The 22,272-nt window shown below is 37.3% G+C and overlaps 1 protein-coding gene across 1 annotated transcript in view; it reads left to right on the forward strand.

Annotated features, from left to right (window-relative positions):
* Positions 1-22,272, forward strand: part of BTAF1 (B-TFIID TATA-box binding protein associated factor 1) — a 69,338-nt gene that overhangs the window by 15,042 nt on the left and 32,024 nt on the right. The window contains exons 2-16 of the mRNA XM_070945498.1: positions 1,043-1,166; positions 2,917-3,031; positions 3,793-3,939; positions 5,266-5,429; positions 5,817-5,953; positions 8,617-8,728; positions 9,662-9,730; positions 10,983-11,072; positions 12,394-12,489; positions 12,574-12,750; positions 14,737-14,877; positions 14,987-15,111; positions 16,706-16,826; positions 17,289-17,393; positions 18,351-18,500. Coding sequence (XP_070801599.1) covers positions 1,043-1,166; positions 2,917-3,031; positions 3,793-3,939; positions 5,266-5,429; positions 5,817-5,953; positions 8,617-8,728; positions 9,662-9,730; positions 10,983-11,072; positions 12,394-12,489; positions 12,574-12,750; positions 14,737-14,877; positions 14,987-15,111; positions 16,706-16,826; positions 17,289-17,393; positions 18,351-18,500 — 1,873 coding nt within the window. The remainder of the gene's footprint in view (positions 1-1,042; positions 1,167-2,916; positions 3,032-3,792; positions 3,940-5,265; positions 5,430-5,816; positions 5,954-8,616; positions 8,729-9,661; positions 9,731-10,982; positions 11,073-12,393; positions 12,490-12,573; positions 12,751-14,736; positions 14,878-14,986; positions 15,112-16,705; positions 16,827-17,288; positions 17,394-18,350; positions 18,501-22,272) is intronic.

Genomic DNA, 22,272 nt, shown 5'->3' on the forward strand with positions numbered 1-22,272 from the left:
CGAATGTAAATCATATGACCATGGGGATGCTGCAATGGTCATAAGTGTGAAAAATGGTCATAAGTTGTTTTTTTCAGTGCCGTTGTAACTTCGCTCACTAAACGAACTGTTGTAAGTTGAGGACTACCTAAAAACAGTTTTATTATTGAGATCCTAATGTCTGACTCTGTCAGATAATATCTGTAAATAGTGAGCCCTTGTTGGGGCATTTAGTTGGCAAATAAGACATATACAACATCATTTATATTTGATGTTACAATTACAGACACTCAGAGGATGACACTTGGTGGAATTGTGTGTATTTAATTGTAGAATCCAGCTGTTCAAAAACTCCAGATGGAAAAGCTGGGCAGCTTTTTTTAAAAAAAAAAGTTAACAAAACCCCCAAATCAAGCATCATTACAGTAAATAGAAGACAAAAAATGCATAAAAGGTGATCACATGAGCCCAGGTCATAAATATGAGTCAGTTGCCAAGGGTCTGAATTTTGATTACATGACCATGAGGCTGCTGCAACGATCTCAAGGGTGAAAAAGGGTCATAAGTCACATTTTTCAGTGGCATTGTAACTTCAGACGGTCACTAAATGAACTACCCATAGTGGCAAGTAAGAATGGAAGGATTAGCTAACAATAAGTACTATCACCCACTGGGAATTGCACTTGTCAATTACATGTGTCCCAATATCAACTTTAGATATTAGATCTCGTTATTGCAAATAAAACATTTTCTCTAAAGCTATTTCTGTGTAATCAATTGGAAAGAGAGATGAAATAATAGAAAGTGTGTGCTATTGTATATCACCACTTGATGATTAAACATGGAACAAAAAAAATGCCCGTTGACTTGAAATAGTGTTGAGTTTTTTCCTCATAAGCTTTCCAAACGATACTTTGATGAAATGTAAGAAAAACAACAACCAGAGTTCTTTCAAACTCTGGTTGGCAATTGTAGTAGATTAATTAAACATGATTGTATTTTGTTTTAAGATTGATGAGGCAGAATATATATTTTATAGAGTTTATCTTGCCCCCTCTGTCAGGCTTGATCGCCTCTTTATCTTACTGGACACTGGCACAACACCGGTAACAAGGAAAGCAGCTGCCCAGCAACTTGGGGAAGTTGTCAAACTTCATCCACATGAATTGAATAATCTCCTGGCTAAGGTAAATGCTTTGGATGTTATTATAAGCAATATAATGTTGATGCTAAGAGAGCTGGTTTGATGTGGTGGTTAAGTCATCAGGCTAGAAACCAGGAAACCGTAAGTTCTAGTCCCATTTTAGACATAAAGCCAGTTGGATGACCTTGGACCAGTCACTTTCTCTAAGCTCTTGGAAAGAGGCAATGGCAAAACACTTTTAAAATGTGTTGCTGAGAAAACTACAGGCGTTTTTCCTGGTAGCATTGAGAATTGGACATGATTGAACAGAGAAAAAAACAGTGTTGGATTTATTCCTCCCTCTCAAAGGCCAAATTGTATTTTCTATAGCATTCTATCACTGAGTGTTCTAAGCATTGAGGAGCACATTGAGATTTTAATGAAAGTATTTACACATTTATACATTGGCCTTATTTATTAGGAGTGCAGAATTTCTGTAACTTGAGAGCTGTGTTAGGCCTTGTGAGGGCTATATTCTAAAATGGGTGGGATTAGAGTCTGTTGGGGAGCTAGATTCAGAAAAACTAAGGGATCATATGGGTGTTTAAGCAAATAGTATGGCATTATTTTCTCCATAAATGTTTCTCAAAATACAGAATGTTCTGCCCCATCCATTTGAGGAGGGGACATAATTTTTTAGACACCATGCATGTTTGTCTTGAAACTGGTATTGAATGTGCTGAACTTTACTTAGAAAATTTTATTGGCTACTGTGTTTTCATTTTTGAGTCATTTCTATTGCTAATCAATAGTATTATCAGTGTTCTTAAAAGACAGTGATTCTTCTTTGGTGGTCCATCTATAAATCATTAAAAGATTAAATTAATTAAAATGGTTTTTGGCAAAAAAAATAATATGAGATATAGAAAGCCATATAATTGATGATAATCATAAAATGTTTAGGTTTCTGTAGAGACTTTCATACAAATCAAATAATTAGAAAAATGTCTTATTAAATTTAGACTTTCAGTCTAGCCTTTGATATCCTGTTTCCCCGAAAATAAGACCAAGCATGTTTTAGCTGTGTGTGCCTAATATAAGCCCTGCCCCCAAAATAAGCCCTACTTAAGAGCCTGCACAGCTGTCCGCCTGCCCATTCCATCTGGTTGCTTGCAGTGCCATGGCCATGAGGCAAGGCAGAGGAGTGGTGAAGCTGTCCCATGCGCCCCACACCTGCTTACCTCAGGGCCCCCGCAGCCAGTCCATCCACGCCCCAACACCTCTCTCATGATGGCAGCACCAGCAGCCATGTGCAGCCGGAGCCCATGTAGCTGTTGGCCCACTTCTTCTGCTTGCTCACAACCACAATGGAGCAGGAGGCTGAGCAGTGTGTTGGTACCGCAGCCGTGAGGTGAGGCAGGTGTCGGGGCGTGGATGGACTGGCTGTGGGGACCCTGAGGTAAGGCAGTGCGACGGGCAGATCCACCCCCCCGCCTCGTGGCACTGGCACGCCACACGGCCTCCTGCCGTGCCACGAACAAGCCGAAGAAGTGGGCCTCCCGTACATGGGAAAAAATAACACCCCCAAAAATAAGCCCTGGTGCTTATTTTGGGGCCCAAAAGAAAATAAGACCCAGTCTTATTTTTGGGGGGAAATGGATAATGCCAACTTTTGGGAGATTTTTAAAAGTGGTTTGCTGTATATTGAACTATTAGCTTTTTATTCTTCAGAAATTCCACAGTATTAGTTAAGAATTAAATGAAGTGCATTTAAGATAAGAAATATGAATAACTTTTTAAAAATTTTCTTAAAGGTATTGGTACACTTAAGGAGTACAAACTGGGATTCCCGCATTGCAGCTGGACAAGCTGTGGAAGCCATAGTAAAAAATATACCGGAATGGAATCCAACTCCACAGCCAAAGCAAGGTGCTTTAAAGAGAGCTATACAAAATTCTGCTTATATATGTATATAGTGTGCATATGGATTTCAACTTCAAGAATTTTTCTAGACCTTGCCTGTAACATCTTTTTAACTATATAACATGCTTGCAAGTTAATGAAGAACACAATACAAGGGACCTCTTCTCTTCTAAATAATAAAGGATCTACAGTTTTTTTGACTCTGGGGCAAATTGGGAATAGGGAAAAAATACTATAGATGCTTTCTCACAGAATGACTGACATAATGCAGGTGGCTAATTTCAGCCTCCATTTATCAGAAAACAAATCACTAAGGTTATTCCCCCAAGCCGCCTCTAAGCTCCCCTGATGCTCTGTACCTTTCTATTTTTTTTTGAGCAGGTGGAAATGGTTTCCCCCCCCCTCCAAAAGCATTATGATGCAACCTGACACTTTCATTTTCTAAGAACACCTTGGGTGTTTATGTGAGTCCCTAAAGCTTTATTGGGAGCACAAGTGTAGTGCTTTGCTTTGCTTTCTTTCTATTTACTTTTTAAATTTTAATCAATGAAATCAATTGGGCAAGAAGTATAGCAAGTACCAAAAGTGTTCTTTGGTCATAAAATATTGGGAAACTAGGAGTTATATGATAGGATCATTATCTGTTTCTTTGCTGCGCTTGCTTATTTAGTTCTTTACAATGTTAGTAAAATAGACAATGCCTGAATTATATTTGGGCCATGTCCTTTACTCTGATCTCATTCTAAGTTTTATTAACTTTTATCTAGAACGTGGCTGTGAAAATCAGGTGGAAGACACCTCTACTTCTGATCGGTTGCGTTTTGACAAATTTGATATTTGTCGACTTTTAAAGCATGGCGCTTCTCTTCTTGGGTCTGCTGGTGCTGAATTTGAAGTTCAGGATGATACATCTGGTATTTGTTCCCTTAATACTTCAAGTTGTCCTATATACTTAGCAATACTCTTTTTTCATGTATTTGTAAAAAAATATAATTTTTTTAAAAAAAATTCTGTTCTTGTGACTAAATATTTATTTAGGTGTTTCTACAGCTAACTGAATCATTATCTTTAATAATTCAGATAATCAAATCTGCCAGAATTTTGCTACTTTATTAATTAAGTGAGTGAAGCTAATTCTCACGTGCTCACATAGAAAATAAATAACCCTTTTCTGCTCCCGATTTTGGTGACAGAACTTCTCCTTTTAGCAGAATATTTTTTTTAATTGCACTTGAGATGACTTGGCTGGTGAAGAGAGAAATAAGGCCTTGTTTTCCAATCCTTTCTTCTCTCTTCAGTCCTGATGGGTTCTAGAAAGTTCCAGAACTCTCTTGAGCAGAGAAGGGCAGCACTGAAGGCAATTAAGGGAGAGGAATTAATGAATTTTTCATTGGAGGTGTTCTTTTATTTATTTTTTGAATGAATGAATATTCTTGTTATGGTTACTCACCAGAATATTTCTTTATATTATTCAGTTTATAAGGCCATACAACTCTGAGTATCAAACAATAAAATCAAGGGTAAAATACAATTAAAAACACAAACATATGGAAGAAAAATCATTCAAAAACAATAAAATAACATAGGACCAAGTTCAAGTCTGGGGGAAGAATCAGGTTTTCAGGGCTCTTTCAAAGATAGGAGGGGAACAGGTATATCCAAGAATGACAGCAGAGAAGGAATGCTGCATGTTCTGAATAAAAAAATTTTCTGTCATTGGAAAGAGACTTTCATTTCATAGTAGATAGACTCTAAACATAATCTTCTGCCTGTATCTTTGAATTAATTAGTTGGGTATATTTTGCAAGCTCTATTCTAAGTGCGTATGAATTGGTGAAGAAGCTTTTTCAGAACACTCTGTTTTTCTGTAGTGGGTAAGCTACCGAAAGTTAATAATGGAATAAGACCTTGAAAATATTTGTTGCTTGGAAAATATAACGTAGAAGCAAAGTAAATTATTGTGCAGGTCTTACATAATAGCACTTCTAAAGAGATAGAGTTTTTCTTTTCAAACAGCGCTCTATCAATAAAAGCTGAATATAGTTTGCAAACCAAACATAACAATAATCAGGAACTATTTGGTGTACTTTGCACAAAATTCCTTTGTTGTAAAGATCACTGGAGGAAGCTAAGCTATTAAGGGTTTTTTGGGGGCTTTTAGATTTAAGATGTGTTCAGTACTTTATTTCAAAAAAATATAGACTTGCTTTGTAAGAACATAGCCTGTTATCCTTTTTAAGGTGAAGTGGATCCAAAAGAAAGAATAGCTCGACAAAGGAAATTGCTTCAAAAGAAACTTGGCCTTGATATGGGAGCTGCAATTGGAATGAGTACAGAAGATTTGTTCAATGATGAGGATTTGGACTACACACCAGCTTCATCGATTCTGGTACACAAACAACCTGTAGGTAAAACTTCAGGCTATTTGACTGCATGGACGTACGCAGTGGATTTTTTTTTCTTTGTTTGCAAGCTGCCAATAAATACTGTTTTAGAAAGGCCAATCAAGATTATCACTAGAAATGATTTTGCAGATTGAGGGACATCTGTTCTCCTTTTGAAGAACAGGTTGGTGAGATCAAAGCATTGATGTAAGCTTTAGTCCAAGGGTAATTTTGCATCTCAAGCTCCTATTCTTCTAAAAAGCCGTACAACTTCTTTGGTGGCGCAGCAATTTTGGGAGAAATTTAAGTAACTGCAGCAAAAGGTGGAGTGGGGGGGAAGTTGTTTTACATGAACAGAATGAAATTCTGCTGCTCTCAGATTTATCTAAATTTATGAACCTTTTCAGACTCTCCAAGCTGCAGAATTGATTGATTCGGAATTTCGAGCTGGAATGAGTAGCAGACAAAAAAATAAGGCTAAAAGAATGGCTAAGTTGTTTGCAAAACAAAGATCGAAAGATGCAGTAGAGACCAATGAAAAAAGGTACTGTAAATAGTATTTTAAAAATTCAGGAGTTGGACAAGATCTTAGAAGCTGTCTAATCCAACCTCATTAAATCGAAAGCATCAGTGAAATCTTTTTCTGACAAATACAACCAGGGACTTATGATTCTCTGCCCAGAGTTACAACTGTTGCAGCAGTCCTAGACTCACATGATTGTGATCTGGGCACTTGATCATGTGACCTGCATTTGCAATCTTCCCTGCCATCTTTCCCAAAATTGGGAAACCAGAAGTGAAGTTCACAAGCCACTGCTGCCTGCTAAGACAATCTGTGTTATTTTTTAAAAAAATATGATGTCTTATTTTTAAATTTTTAAAAAATCATAAATATTTTTATGCTGTGGGTTAGACAGCATCACCACCAGATGGATTCGTAACTGGCTGACCAACCGCACTCAACGTGTAGTCCTCAATGGAACTGCATCTACATGGAGGGAGGTATACAGTGGGTACCCCAGGGCTCTGTTTTAGGCCCAGTACTCTTCAACATCTTCATCAATGACTTGGACGAGAGGATACATGGGGAACTCATCAAATTTGCAGATGACACCAAGCTAGCAGGAATAGCCAACACTCCGGAAGATAGGCTTAAGTTACAGAAGGATCTTGACAGACCTGAACATTGGGCGCTATCTAACAAAATGAAATTCAGTGGTGAAAAAAGTAAGGTTCTACACTTAGGCAAAAAAACCCAAAATGCACAGATACAGTATATGTGGTACCTTGCTCAATAGTGGTGACTGTGAGAGGGATCGTGGAGTCCTAGTGGACAGTCACTTAAATATGAGCCAGCAGTGTGCAGCAGCTGCCAAAAAAGCCAACACAGTTCTAGGCTGCATAAACAGAGGGATAGAATCAAGATCACATAAAGTGTTAATACCACTTTATAATGCCTTGGTAAGGCCACACTTGGAATACTGCATCCAATTTTGGTTGCCACGATGTAAAAAAGATGTTGAGACTCTAGAAAGAGTGCAGAGAAGAGCAACAAAGAGGATTACATGACTCGAGGATAAAACATATAAAGAACGGTTGCTGGAATTGAGTATGTCTAGTCTTATGAAAAGAAGGACTAGAAGTGACATGATAGCAGTGTTCCAATATCTCAGGGGCTGCCACAAAGAAGAGGGAGTCAAGCTATTCTCCAAAGCACCTGAGGGCAGGACAAGAAGCAATGGATGGAAATTAATCAAGGAGAGAAGCAACTTTAGAACTAAGGAGAAATTTCCTGACAGTTAGAACAATTACTTGATGGAACAACTTGCCTCCAGAAGTTGTAAATGCTCCAACACTGGAAGTTTTTAAGAAGATATTGGATAATCATTTGTCTGAGGTGGTGTAGGGTTTCCTGCCTAAGCAGGGGGTTGGACTAGAGGAGCTCCAAAGGTCCCTTCCAACTCTTATTCTATTCTTATTCTATTCTTATTTTTTATTTGTATTTATAGAATAAATATATAAAAATAAAAATGTAAATCTTATTATTTTAAAATTTGTTAAAGACAACTTCCTCTGGTCTTCTGGGGGATGATTGAAAAAGGTTCATCCCAAAATCCAGCAGGATTTTTAATGTGGGCCATTTGCAGCCAAACCGCCAGGGACAAGAGACTTCCCTCTCGTTTCTGGGTACTGGCTATAAATGCCTCATGCTACTGAAAATGTCAAAATCCTGCTTCGACCTTTTTCAGCCAGCTTTTTTTTTTTTACTTTGTTCTGTCTGAATGACCCATTTTAACAACCAAAGTTGGGAGTGCTGCGATTGCAATTGTTGAGTGAATAAGTCACATGACATCATACTTTACAACCAGTTCACTCACCAACTGAAGATTCCAACCTCAGTTGTGATTATAAGTCAAGGACTTATCTGTACTTTATTTTGTGTCTTTTAAAAATAGCATATTTTGGGAAACTATCTTGTCCATTTACTTTCATTGTTCTCAATTCCGCATGTTGCCCTGCATCTTATTGTCCTGTTTTAGTCAACATGGGTAAAAATTTTGATCTGTTCTCAATTTGCCTTATTTCCCTGACCTTAATTATAGTATATACATCCAGGTCACTGCATTTCAATAATCATTCCACTAACGAGGCAGCCTTCTACTCTGTGTATGTTTTTAGCATAATGAATCATCCATCAGAACATGAATCATTATTACCATATTTTCCCAATAGTGTTTAATTTTCTGCAGTAAAATATTAAGAGTGTAATGATAAATCATAAATTGAGTAAGGCAGCATGAAAGAATTTTTACTCTTGTTGCTGCTGTTATTGCTATAGTTCTCCTTTTTCAGTTTTTAGAAATTTCTGATATTGGAATATTCTCAATAATTATATCCGATTTATCCATATTCTGGCATTTGCTAATGATAATTTGATGTCTTTATAAAAGATACCTTCCCTAATATGAACCATTTTAATAGCATCATAGCAAATTTGTTTGGAGTATAAATACAGACAGTGCAATATAGGGTTGTTCAACCTTGGCAACTTTTAAGATTTCTGGAGTTTAATTCCCAGATTTCCCTAGCCAGGAGAATTCTGGGAGTTGAAGTCCAAAAGTCTTAAAGTTGCCAACGTTGGACCCCCTGGTGTAATGTGACCATCATTATGGACGTATTTGACATATATTTCAATATCTTTTCTAGCAATGACAGCACTGATGGTGAACCAGAAGAAAAAAGAAGAAAAATTGGAAATGTTATCATCAGTCAACCTGCAACTGACTCCAAACTTTTAGTTGATAATGTTCCAGAAGAGGTACAGGAAGTCTTCATAATAGATTTAATTGACAGAAAATCCATCCTCATTACTTGAAATGAAATACTTTCTTTTTAAAACATATAACACTCTCCATTAAATCCCGCTCATTGTAGACATTACATTTCTCTCACTTAAAAGCAATAGTAATCAAAGCAAAATAGAGAAATTTAAGATGCTGAAGTGTGGAATGCAAGCTTTCTCAATTTGAATGGCTCATCTTAATGCCATGCCACTTCAGATCCTTTAAAGCTTGCTTAACAACTGGTTGCTTAGCAATCATTTGAAGTTATGCTAGATCCCCAAAAAGATACAACTCAGTTCTGGAGTTCTTCTGGACACGGACGGGGACACACACACACACACACACACACACACACACACACACACACTTCTAGTCGCATTATCACATTTTGGGTGCTTGACAACTAGTTCACATTTATGGCTGTTTGCAGCATCCCGCAATCATGTAAATAAGATTTTCAGCATTTTTTTCCCCCAGTTACCAATATTTATTTCTATTGTGAAACTGTTGTAAAATCATTCACATGGTGACCTGTTTAATGACTGCCATGACTTAACAACCGTAATTTCAGGCTCAGTTACAATATAAGTGAACGACTACCTTATTGGGCCTTGCTTATCATTAGATTCAAGACCTAGAGGTAAGGAAGAGGCTCAGAATGGGGAGTGGGGAGCAGACAGATCTTGCTTCAATTGTTCACTTGAGGTAGGAAGAGGTTGGGACTAGAGAAGGATTTTTAAACCCAAAGCATATCTTAAATCCTTACATTAATTACTTTCATTATTGAATATAATTGCTTTTTTTCCATAATTCAGAAGATTATGCCAAATGTAAATGATAATACATCACTCTTACCACCTCAAAATTTTAAAGCATAACTTTAATTACAGTTATATTTTTTCCTTCAGAGCAATGATTGGCCTTTGGAAAGTTTTTGTGAAGAAGTGTGTAATGATCTCTTTGATCCATCCTGGGAGGTAAGTGTTTCTTTGTAAACTGGGTAATATACTGGGTTGTAAGGAAGAGATGATTCTACAGTATGGGTGCATTCAGGCTAGAAGAAGCCCAGAAAAAGACTTAAAACTTCCCTCCAGAGGAAGACTTTCCTGAGAACAGGCACCTGTATTCCTTCTTTTAGCACCACAGCTGGGAAATAACAACCTATAAATTGTTTATGCTTATTGTATGATCAATCAATAATATACACATACTTGATCAAGTCTAATTTAAAACAAGTGGTGAAATAATTGGAGCAGTCGCTCACATAAATATCCTAATAACATATTTAACAAGTTATTATAAGTGTTTCTAATAATGGAAGCACACCACCAGTTATAAATGAGTGTTTCCTTCATAAACTGTCTTCAAGGCATAACATCAGTCCAAATATTGTTATTATGTTATTACTTTGAGAGTATATGCATATTTTTCTTACATAATTCATTTTTAGTTCGCTTAACAAGTTTGTTTATTGGTCATTGCAGTTCAGTGATTCAGCTGTATTCATATTGTGGAAAGTTCAATAACTCATGGTTTCCTGGTTTCTAACTTGATGCCTTTAACCTCTACTTCAAACTACTTTCATGCAAGTTTTAGTGGTTTTAACATTAAGGTTTAAGAAAGATGTCTAAATCAAAAGATGAATTGGGTATTGGAAAAACAGTGCAGTCTTAGACCTGCCAAATACTCTTTTTACATGCTGATTTCATTTAAGTTCCATATTTGTTTTGAGAGTCCTAAAGTAATATTTATTTTGTTATGCCTTCATTTGATTTTAAATTTTGACAAATTCTCAATTTTATCTAATCTGTTCTTCCGTTATTGTTGTTTTGCTCCTTTGCATATTTGTTGTAGGATGAACATCCCTTAACAAATTTAGGTGTATATTTATAAACATAGGCCTAATTACAATGACAGTAGAATGACAAATGTGCATCATTATGTCAAACATATTTTCTCTTTAGTATCTGCATTGCATTGTTTAATGTGAGTACTTAAGGGGAGGACATTAAAAATAGCTGCAGATCAGGTCACATGGAAGGTAAGATTTTGGGTAGAGGTAATCATGGTTCTCTTGATATCCTAGCAAACTCTGGTTAGATGCTCCAACAGCAAAAAGCAAGAGATAGGGTTGTGTATATATGTTTGTATAAACCTTGTGTGATGAAAAATTCTGTTCTTATAATTCCAGAATCTTAATATATTGAGGGCGGGGGTGGTGTTTTTTAGATCCGTCATGGTGCAGGTGTTGGACTGAGAGAGGTACTCAAAGCTCATGGGAAAAGTGGCGGTAAAATGGGAGACAGTACTGTAGAAGAGGTAAGCTCGAAACAGAATTTGTACACTTATAGTGCGATGTCTTCAATTTTCCAAATAAAGTAAATAGGGCATCTCATTGCAGGCTTAAGCTCTATGCATCAAACCCAACATTCTATTTTGGTTGTTAAGATCTCTATTGTTAGTGGAAAACAGTATATCAGTTTGTCCTGATCTTCAGAATGTTTCTGTTTTAATGGAGTTTTTCATAAGATGATTAAACTTCATACAGATTCTGTATCTATTACTTGGTTTTATACATAAAGTACAATGTGTTGGAGAATCGATTATATCACTGTGTGTATTGGGAGTTGAGCAGATGGTAAAGTTTTATGCTTTTCTTTCACGGACTTTTTTAATAAACAAGTTCAGATAGAAGCTAGCACAGCAATGTGAAACTGTACATAGAAGACCTTTTCCTCTTTGTTCTTTTTCTTTTAATTGGGGAACATAATTCTTTAACTAGTATGCTATCTAGTATGCCTCTCCTGCGCGAACTGCACTGGCTGCCGGTGGTTCTTTGGATCTGCTTCAAGGTGCTGGTACTTACCTATAAAGCCCTTCATGGCATGGGCCCAGGGTACTTGCAAGACCACCTCCTACCGGCCTCCCACCGCCCAGTGCGCTCACATAGGACTGCCCTCCTCCAGGTGCCGTCGGCCAGACAATGTCGGCTGGTGGCCCCCAGGATGAGGGCGTTCTCTGTGGTCGCACCGACCCTCTGGAATGGGTTACCCACTGGGCTCCGGACAGCCCCCGACTTCCGCACTTTCCGCACCGACCTGAAGACATGGCTTTTTCAGCAAATTCCCTGATCATCTGCGAGGTTTTAATTGTCTGAGGATTTTAAATGGATTTGTTTTAGCACTGTTTTATTGTTATGCTGTTTTTATTCTGTGAGCCGCCCTGAGTCCTACGGGAGAAGGGCGGCATATAAATTTGATAAAATAAATAAATATCTAGTCTTCACTTCAGAGTTGCACTAATTCTCTAGCACTATTCGTTGATGGAGTTTGATTAGTATCTTTTCTCATACAGTATAAATGCCCTTATCTTTTTAAATAAATGTAATTTCTCAGGAACAGAGTGATCTTTCATGGTGCACCTTATAATAAAGCAGTGTAATAGAAAAACACAGAATTATATTTTCCCTATTTCATTATTGGTTGTCTCTAACAATTTCTGCTGGAAGCTTATCAACAGAACCAAATAATGCAGCATTAAATACTAATTCCATGTTTAATTATTAATTGCTTTTATGAGCCTTCATATCAAGGGAAAATATTTTAATTTCTCATCAGTTTAAAATCTCTTTCATAAACAGATGATTCAACAACACCAAGATTGGCTGGAAGACCTAGCTATCAGACTTCTTTGTGTATTTGCTTTAGACAGATTTGGTGATTTTGTTTCAGATGAAGTAAGTATGCACTTTCAATGCTTCTATGCACACCCTAATTTTTTAAATTGCATCTACAAGAGTGTTGTTTTCCTCTAACCTCAGGTAGTGGCACCTGTGCGAGAAACTTGCGCTCAAACTTTGGGAGTAGTGCTGAAACATATGAATGAGAGTGGAGTTCATAAAACTGTTTCTATCCTGCTAAAATTACTTACACAAGAGCAATGGGAAGTAAGGCATGGAGGCCTTCTAGGGATAAAGTATGCTTTAGCAGTTCGTCAGGTAACTATTAAACTTCCTTCAAACTTTTGATGCTTTGTTTGATCTTTGCAGTTATGTGAAAGGAACCCATTTTTAAAAAATACATGTGAATTTCTTGATAGCAGATAAATGCTAATGCCAAACATTGGACATGGAAGCTTTAAAAAAACTTGCACCATCAAAATTGAAGTAACAAAACTTAAACTATAGGTAGTCCTTGACTTATAATCGGTTGCTTATGACCAAAGTTATGACCTACCTGAAAAGGGAGACTTATAACCCAGATCTGAAGTTCTGGTGTTTTGAGAGGAGTTTCTGCAGTCATGTGACCACACTTCAGGCACTCAGTAACAGGTGGCATTTATATGCAGTAGTCCATGGTCACGTGACTACATTTTATACCAGTTTTGCCAAAAAATCAGCATGTACTTCTGGTTTTCAGCAAAATCCCACCATAGCAAACAATGACTTCACTTCATAACTACCACAAAAAAAGTTGTAAAATGTGACTATTACAACTTACAACCATAACTCAAGGACTACCTATATTCAGAATGGTTCTGAGTAATATTAAATATTTAAAGATGGAAAAAGAGAAAGCTTGAAATTAAAGAGTGAAATCTTAGGAGGAATATATCAAAGTAGGGTGAGGAAGTACTGAAAAACATCATTATTCTGTATATAATAATTATTTTAACACGTGGACCTTGCCCATGGAAGGACATGTTCCATTGGATATTGAGATCTGAAATCATGCAAAGCTTTATAAGCCATGCTATGAATTTGTTTGCAAACAAAAAACTGAAATGTTCCATTTGGGGGGACATTTTAAGTGTGAGAATTAAAACAATTTATTTTCCCATGTACATTTTCACTCTTAAAATCCTTTTCAAAATTCCTTTTTAAATTATGGAAAAGACCATAATTAGCCTAAAATGTTAGTTTGGGATGTTTAAGAGGAAGAAAAAAGGAAATATGGAGCTTCTACTGTGATCCTTTTGCTTAGTTTTGAAAACAGAAACATATTACCACTTTTTGCTGCTAAATTTTGGAGATACAATATGAGGAGTTTGGGTTCATATGTTGAATATCCTAAATGGTTCCTTATTTCACAGAGGGGAATAATTATGGTGAAATTTATTTTACTTGAGAGCTTCAGTTTGTTTTAAAATTCTCTAATATTCCAGATGAGCCACATAAATCATTTCTAACCATAAATGAATGGTTACTTTATTAATAATAAATAAATGGGTCCAATCACACAATTTGTCATATACCTCTAGGGCAAGTGTTCTTGTTAAGAGCTCAAGCAACTATGGAACAGCAGGAAATGTACATTGGCTAATCAGACAGTTTTAGATAAGAAGATTTATAATTTGAGAAGAAATATGAAATAGTCTTCTAATTCTATCCCACAAAGTCCCAAACTGATTTCATATTTGAGGGATAGTTTACACAAAAACAGAAAAGGTTCCCTATTCGTTTTCTTATTGCGACTTTCATCTCCCTCCCATTCTTCACTTCTGGGATATTTGCTTTAAATTCTTAGGCAGATGGAACAACTGGTTTGCTTTCTTCTTCTTTTTTTCCAGCTGACACTCTACTATTTTGTCTTGTTATCAGGCACAGAGCAACTTTTTAGACTGGCATAATCTGAGGTTTTTTTTCAAGTTTTCGTTTTTCAGTTTCCATTTTACTGCCACAACTAATCTATTGTATAAACCTAGTTGACATACATTCATCAAGCCTTTTAGAGGAGGGGAAGGAAGGACGGTATTTTTTTTTAATGAATAAGCTACTGCATATAGAGAGAGATCTTCCAAACTTATTTTGAGGTGGCTCCAGTTTACTTTTAATGATTGGCCTATCAGTTTTAAGATGTTGGTTTCATTCTTGAATAGAAGGATATGAGCATGAAAGAGGACATGACTGGAAAACAATTCTCTCCACAGGCTCAAAATCTCTTTTACCCTTGGATCCTAAGCTTAACAGATTTTACTTTTATAGGATCTAATTGAAACATTACTACCTAAAGTCTTGCCTGCAATCACAGAAGGACTACAAGATTTGGATGATGATGTTAGAGCCGTTGCCGCAGCATCTCTGGTGCCAGTCGTAGAGAGTCTTGTCCACCTCCAGCCGGAGAAAGTAAGTAGAAATGCTAATATTTCTGTACTTATTGGCTTGGCTCTGGATAAAGTCCCAGGTGTGCTGTATTTGACCTCATGCATTTTTCATTGCTCTGCTCATATTTTAGGTATCTTTTATTCTTAATATACTGTGGGATGCCCTTCTAGATTTAGATGACCTGACAGCTTCCACAAACAGCATCATGACCCTTCTTTCATCCCTTTTAACTTATTCTCAGGTCCAAAGATGCAGGTAATCTATGTAATTTTTCTAGTTGAATATCCTTGTTTTATCTTGATCATCAACCTTATTTATTGTTCAGCTGTCAAAATGGATCTTAGAATATTTTTAATACATTTGCGCAGGCATATATTGCCTTAGCTGTTTTGAATTGTGTGATAGGAACAAGAGTGATAATACGTTTGCTTTAATACATGATGTCATGCGTTCAGTCTCCTTTCCGCTTCATCTTCCTATACTTGGCATAAGTGTACCCAAGATCATCCAAAAATAAGATCAAGATAATTTCTGGAGGACTTTTTGTGGCAGAGAGATAAAATCCTTTCTTTCACTACAGGGAGAAAGCAGCACATGTATATAAATTCCATAAATGAAGTATAGAATTTTTCTTCACGATCATTTCAGCTAACACCACCACCACCCCGCCCCCATGAGATAGGTCACCTCCCATCCATTTTTCATTTCCTCCTTAAAAGTCATCTACATTTGTGACTACTTAATACAATCAATTTTATCTGGGGTATTGTAGGGGAGTGGGGATTCACCCTTAAAGCTTCTCCCAACTTTTTATATCTGAGTTAAACACAAGCTCTGTGCTTAATAGTTTCATTCTTCATAAACATTGGGAATCCAACTTGAACAGTTCTTTTTCGCCTGTAAATCCCTGCCCTATCAAGTTTTGTTCAATTAAATGTGCAATCCAATTATTTTTTAATTATTTCTGAATGTTTTTCTTTAAAAACCTAGCTTACCGCACCGTGGCTAAATGGAATGGGTGCAAAATTTATTCATACTGCTTTGAACCATGATTCCTGTGATCTGCAATTGTCTATTCTCCATATCCTTGAATAATATAATAAGTATTCCCATTTTGGTTTTACATAAAAATTTATTCATTATATATGTATCCTGCGTTTCCTCCAGACATTCAAGGTAAAATAGCACTCTAGTCCAGTTTTCCCCGGAACAAACAACGTGTGGGATACACTGGACTGAGAGAGACTCCAAATCAAAAAAGCTTCCATGGCTGACAGTGAATTAGGATGTAGTTCTCCAAATTTATCTAATTCCTTTACATTTCTATACATTTTTAGAGTAGTTTTGGGGGGGGAGGAACCTTCCCAAAGCATAAAATAGGCTTTTAAAAATAGTAATAAGGCAAATGTTTGAACCGCTTATTGCCAGTTTATTTTATTTATTTATTTATTTTATTTTATTTTATTAGTCATATTTCTATACTGCCCACTCTCTGAGGACTCTGGGCGGCTTACACCAAAGACAATATACTAAATAGCATATTGCCCCCTAACAATCTGGGTCCTCATTTTACCCACCTCGGAAGGATGGAAGGCTGAGTCAACCTTGAGCCGGTGAGATATGATCCGCTGATCTGCTGAACTAGCAGTCAGCTGAAGTAGCTACAGTACTGCACCCTAACCACTGCGCCACCTCGGCTCTTAGTAGATGTTAGTAGGCTACGTAAGCTGATGTATATCAACATAATGATGTTTTCAACCTGAAAATACGAATATGCATTGCAAAATGTATTGACTAATTTATGGACTCATATTTTTTTTATCTTTATTGCTCCTCCGCCATGGTTTAGTATTCAGCAGTCACTTACAGTTCTGGTACCGCGTGTGTGGCCATTTCTTCATCACACAATATCTTCTGTCCGAAAAGCAGCATTAGAAACTCTGTTTACTCTGTTATCTACACAAGATCAGGTGAGTAATTGCTATCATTAGAGCAGTGGCTCCCAACCTTTAGGGCACCAGGGACCGGTTGCATGAAGAAAGATTTTTCCGTGAACTGGAGGGGGCGTGATTTTGCATCTCGCGGATAGGGCTTTGCTTGTTTCCACTGCCCAGTTGTTGGCATGCTGCAGTCCAGTACCGGTCCACAGACCAGGGATTGGGGATCCCTGCATTAGAGTACAAGAGCAAAGGTTGGACTTAATTTGTGATTATGTAGAAATCCTATTTTTCACTTTTGTTTTCTCTATAGCACTTTCAAAGCATTTTTCATTATTACAACAATCCAGTATTTAAAAATACAACTAATATAGTGCAGATGAATAATTTAATTGATTTAAACTTGAAGTATTGCAGTATGGTAATTCTGACCTGTTTTGTATAGCAATTTGCTGCTAATTAAAATAATTTTAATGTATTCCTTTTTGCTATTAGACTTCTGCAAGCTGGCTAACTCCCATTTTGCAAGACATGTTAAGGCATATCTTTCAGTTCTGTATTTTGGAAAGTAACCAAGAAATTTTAGAATTAATACATAAGGTATGTGTCCCATTAGGCCTTACAGTTGCCTTACCTTATCAATAAATCTGTGTATCTTTTCTGATGGTTGAGTTTTAGCATTAATCGTTTGATTTTATGAAATTGCATGAAATGCAATTCTGTAGAACTGCAATTGGAAGGGTCTGGTTATAGTTTGTTCACTGAAGAACAAATAATGTTCTACAATAGTTTTAGAACATGCATTGAATAACAATTATTTTTTTTCTCCTCTTTATTATAAATCTTAGTACATTTTCCTATTTCCACATTGAAGCTTCAGTTATTTGTTTAAAATTATTAACATTCTATTTAAATAGAAAAGAGAAAAGAAAAAATGTTCCATCAATGTTAATTATAATTTAGGATGACGGTATTACAGATATGACTCTTAGCTTTTCTATCCAAAGTTGACTATTACATTGAAAAAGAACTGCTACAACTCATATTAAAATAATTGTTATATGCTGGAGTTTGATCAAACTTGATTTCATTGAGGGCTGCATCAGGGTTGTGTTTGACCTCGGGGGCCAGTGGGGCATGGCCAGGATGGCTGTGGCCAGCTCAACATCACTCATTGAGGCTCTATTTTGAGCCACGATGTCTTCTTGCAGTCTTCTGCCAGCGAAACAGAACTCGGGGAGGCCATGCATGACCCTCCCTGATTCTGTTTTTATCCGCGACAGCCTCCTGCAACCCTTTGCCAGCAAAAACAGAACTTGGAGGATGTGCGTGGCCCTCCCGAGCTCCATTTTCTCTGGCAGAGGTACCACAGGCCGGTCCTTTGCTGTTTCCAGGGTGGTCCCATGGGCCAGATCTAAACACTTCATGGGCAGGATCCAGACTACAGGCCTTGAATTTGACACTCCTCTGCTAGAGGTTTTGCTCTTAAGCTGCTGACTAATTAATAATAGTAAATATCTTTAAATTGACTATGTATGCTTTCTTTCTCTTTAATAGGTGTGGCTTGAATTGTTGAGCAAAGCTTCTTTACAGTATGTGGTAGCTGCTGCATGTCCATGGATGGGAGCTTGGCTGTGCCTGATGATGCAGCCTTCTCATTTGCCTATTGATTTAAATATGTTGCTGGAGGTGAAAGCCAAACTGAAGGTCAGACTTGAGGAAATAAAGTATTGCTTTAACTACCATATGCCTGTTTGAATGGGGTATTTGCAATGCTGGACAGGCTTTGTCCCCAATTTTGCACTGAAGAATCCTGTATGCCAGTATTTCACTAATTAATGTTTTTCTTCCCAAGGCCTAAGGTAGTGTTTTTCAAATTTGGCAACTTTCAGATTTGTGGACTTTGATTCCCAGAATTCCCTGGTCAACATGGTGGCTGTGGCAATTCTGGGAGCTAAAGTCCACATGTCTTTAAAGTTGCCAAGTTTGAAAAAACACCTGTCTGATGCTTGGACATGTAATACTGGTCCCTTAAAAATGGCTTGTATAGATACACTATAGGAAACAATAGCTAATATATAAATATAGTGTTATTTTTATTTATTTCTAAATAAATCAAGTAGCTAACTTGTATCTGATTTGGGAGGGGGCAGTAACACTCACATGGGCTGTGTTGTTGAGATACTGCCATATGGTAGCTATTTACTCTCAGACTAACTTTGCAGTGTCTGTATAAGGTGTCAAACTCGCGGCCAGCGGGCCAAATGCATCACACACTGACCATGCCCACCCCTGTTTTAGCGAAGGGAAAGTTGTGATATGTCACATGATGACAACGTGTTGTGAGTTTGACACCCCTGTTCTGGGGGCTACACTACCTGATTTTGTTTCCTCTACATTTCTTTACTGTAAATTGTACTGTTGACATAATATTGAATGATTTATTTTTTATTTATTTGCTGCTGTTATTTGTATTCATTGCAAGCACATATCTTTTTAAGGTCTTCAAATTGTGCTGGACAACTATCAAATATTATTTTTATCTACTGGAGGAAAATATAGTGTCTTTCATTATGTGTCAAGTGTTTTTTTTTCCTTTAAGTCTAACAATGTGCAACCTGTTTTTCACATAGAATAAGACTAAGTCTCTTGTACTTTTGAAAATCGAACATTAATTCACTTCACAGCATAGCAGAACATAAAGAAACAAGCATCTGGTCCATAGATTATACATCTTACGAAAAGCTTCTTTTCAAAGGCACTCCATGTTTTTTTTTCCTCTTCATCTTTTGGGCTCCTATGTTCCGTCTGAGAGTCAGTCACATTCTAGGAAACCAAAAGTGTTTTGTTCTTCCTTTGTGGCCTAGACAAGTTAATGTCTGAAGGCGGCCTGTTGCAAGCGACTTAAGAATTTGGAGAAAGATTGAGGAAAACAATGACATACAGAATTGTCTTTTGCTTATTTTGCATCTAGCTTGTTAGACTGTAGCTAGTCTTCTCCTTTTTCAAAAAATAAATTGCTTGAGATGAGAATGAAGTTCAGGAATTTATTTACTAGGAAGTATTGGAAGTGAGGAGAAAGAATAAGAAAAAACAAGAATTAATATTTGGAAAGAAATAATCCCTAATTTTTTGGTATTATGCCCCTTTAGTTTTTTTAGAAAACCTTCCCGTTTTCCATGTTGTATTTAATCCATGTTGAATCACATTTTAATAATAACAATAATAATAATAATAATAACAATAATAATAATAATAATAATAATAATAATAATAATAATAATAATAATAATAATAATAATAATAATAATTTTATTTCTATACCGCCCTTCTCCCAAAGGACTCGGGGCGGTGTACAGCCTATTAAAAACAAAAATATACGGATATCAATTAAAAAATAATTAAAATTATTAAATAATTTCAGCCTAAATTAAAACCCAAAAATTTAAAACACCCAATTTAAAATAATTTACTTTGATAGCCCGGCCTGGCGGAACAACAATTCCGGGGGCAGTTCATTCCATAGGGCAGGAGCTCCCACAGAGAAGGCCCTCCCCCTGGGTGTCACCAGCCGACATACCTTGGCCAATGGCACCCTGAGGAGCCCCTCTCTGTGGGAGCGGACTGGCCGGTGGGAGGCTACTGGTGGCAGAAGTCGGTCTCGAAGGTACCCAGGTCCTATGCCATGGAGCGCTTTAAAGGTGGTAACCAACACCTTAAATCGCACCCGGAAGACCACTGGGAGCCAGTGCAGCTCACACAGGAGAGGTGTCACGTGAGCACAACTAGTCGTGCCCATAACCACCCGCGCGGCCGCATTCTGGACTAGTTGGAGCTTCTGAGTGCTCTACAAGGGGAGTCCCATGTAGAGAGCATTACAATAGTCCAGCCGGGAGGTGACCAGGGCGTGAGTGACCGTGCGCAAGGCGTCCCGGTCCAGAAAGGGCCGCAACTGGCGAATCAGGCGAACCTGATAAAAAGCCCCCCTGGCCACGGCCGTCATATGCTCTTCTAAAGACAGCCGTGCATCCAGGAGGACACCCAGATTACGAGCCCTCTCTGTGGGGGGCAAAGATTCACCCCCAATAGTCAGCGATGGCACATTTTCAATTAGAAGTAAACATACATGTGTATATATGTATACAGTATACACAAAATTTACAATAAGCACAAACTCTAAAAAAAATTATTGAAATAAGTGAAATAAAAAGCCAAACCCCTTGAGACTGCACACCTCCCAACTTCCCTGTGGATACTCACAACCACTTGTTTCTCTCCTTCCTTCCCATCAGCCTGCCCAGTTCCATCCTGGCTGCCAATCTTTATAGCCTTTCCTCTCTCCCACCAGTCTTCCCTGTCTTAGGTACTTCATCTTAGAAATACCGATTTTTTCCCCCTAAACATTTCATATCCCCTGTTGCCCACCTTGGAGTTTTTTCATGCAAGTCCAATGAATTTTGAGTAACTGTGCTTCATTCATATGACTGAATTCAGCAACATCCTTGATAACACATTGATCCAATAGGAGAAAAGTAATATTACTTTATTATATATGTATCCTGCCTTTCATTTAGGATCTCAAGAAAGTATACATGGTGTTCCATCCTCCTATTTTTTTTTCACAATAGTCCTAAGAAATAGGCTCAGCTAAGAGAAAATGACTGGTCCAAAGTCCCCCAGTGAGCTCCTGTTGCTGACAGTAGATTGGAACCAGGATGTCCTGCTTCTAATTCAACAGCTGAATCACTGCTGCACTCCATTGGTTCTTAGTAATATATGCTTCCTCCTGAGTTCTTGCCACACTTATATAAATTGATCACAATACCCTGTAGGATGTGGGAATAAAATTTAATGCACTGTTTCTATTTTTTAATACACACAATGGGAAGCATTTTGATCACTAGAACACTACTGACTTTCCCCTCCAGTAGAATCCAAGATCAAAGGATTGAACAATAAAAATATATAAGTATATGTTTGATTTACACCTGTAAGAATAAATGGCTGACCATTTGTAAGGCTCTTCTATCTAAATTCTGTCAGGATAAAAGGCACATTCTGATCACTCATATATCTGATCTCCCTTTGATGATTATCCCAGCTCTGTGTAGGCGAAATGATATTGAAACCTTGAAAGAAAATTGCAGTTGTATATTTTTCCTTCCATTTTTTTCCCCCAGGATAAAATAAAACCACCACAGAGGGTTAGAAATGCCAGGGGTTGGTTGAAAAAAAAATCTTAGTTTATGTCAGTAACTTAAAGAATATAGGTAGGTTCCAGTCTCAGTGAATGGCATTCCCAAGTAAATGTTCATGGAGGTTTGAAATACAACAGGGTATTTAAAATTGCTTGTATAAATTTGGGCTGGACAGTTTGCCTAACCAAATAAACAAATTTGAAAAGAGAAAAAAATGTTTGCATGATTACCTTGGCACTAAATACCTTGGTGAGAGGGCAACTAGAATGCAGTTGCTACTT

The sequence above is a fragment of the Pituophis catenifer genome, unplaced genomic scaffold, assembly GCF_029215685.1.
Source record: "Pituophis catenifer annectens isolate HBS135680 unplaced genomic scaffold, rPitCat1.0.hap2 SCAF_6, whole genome shotgun sequence".
NCBI lineage: Eukaryota > Metazoa > Chordata > Lepidosauria > Squamata > Colubridae > Pituophis > Pituophis catenifer.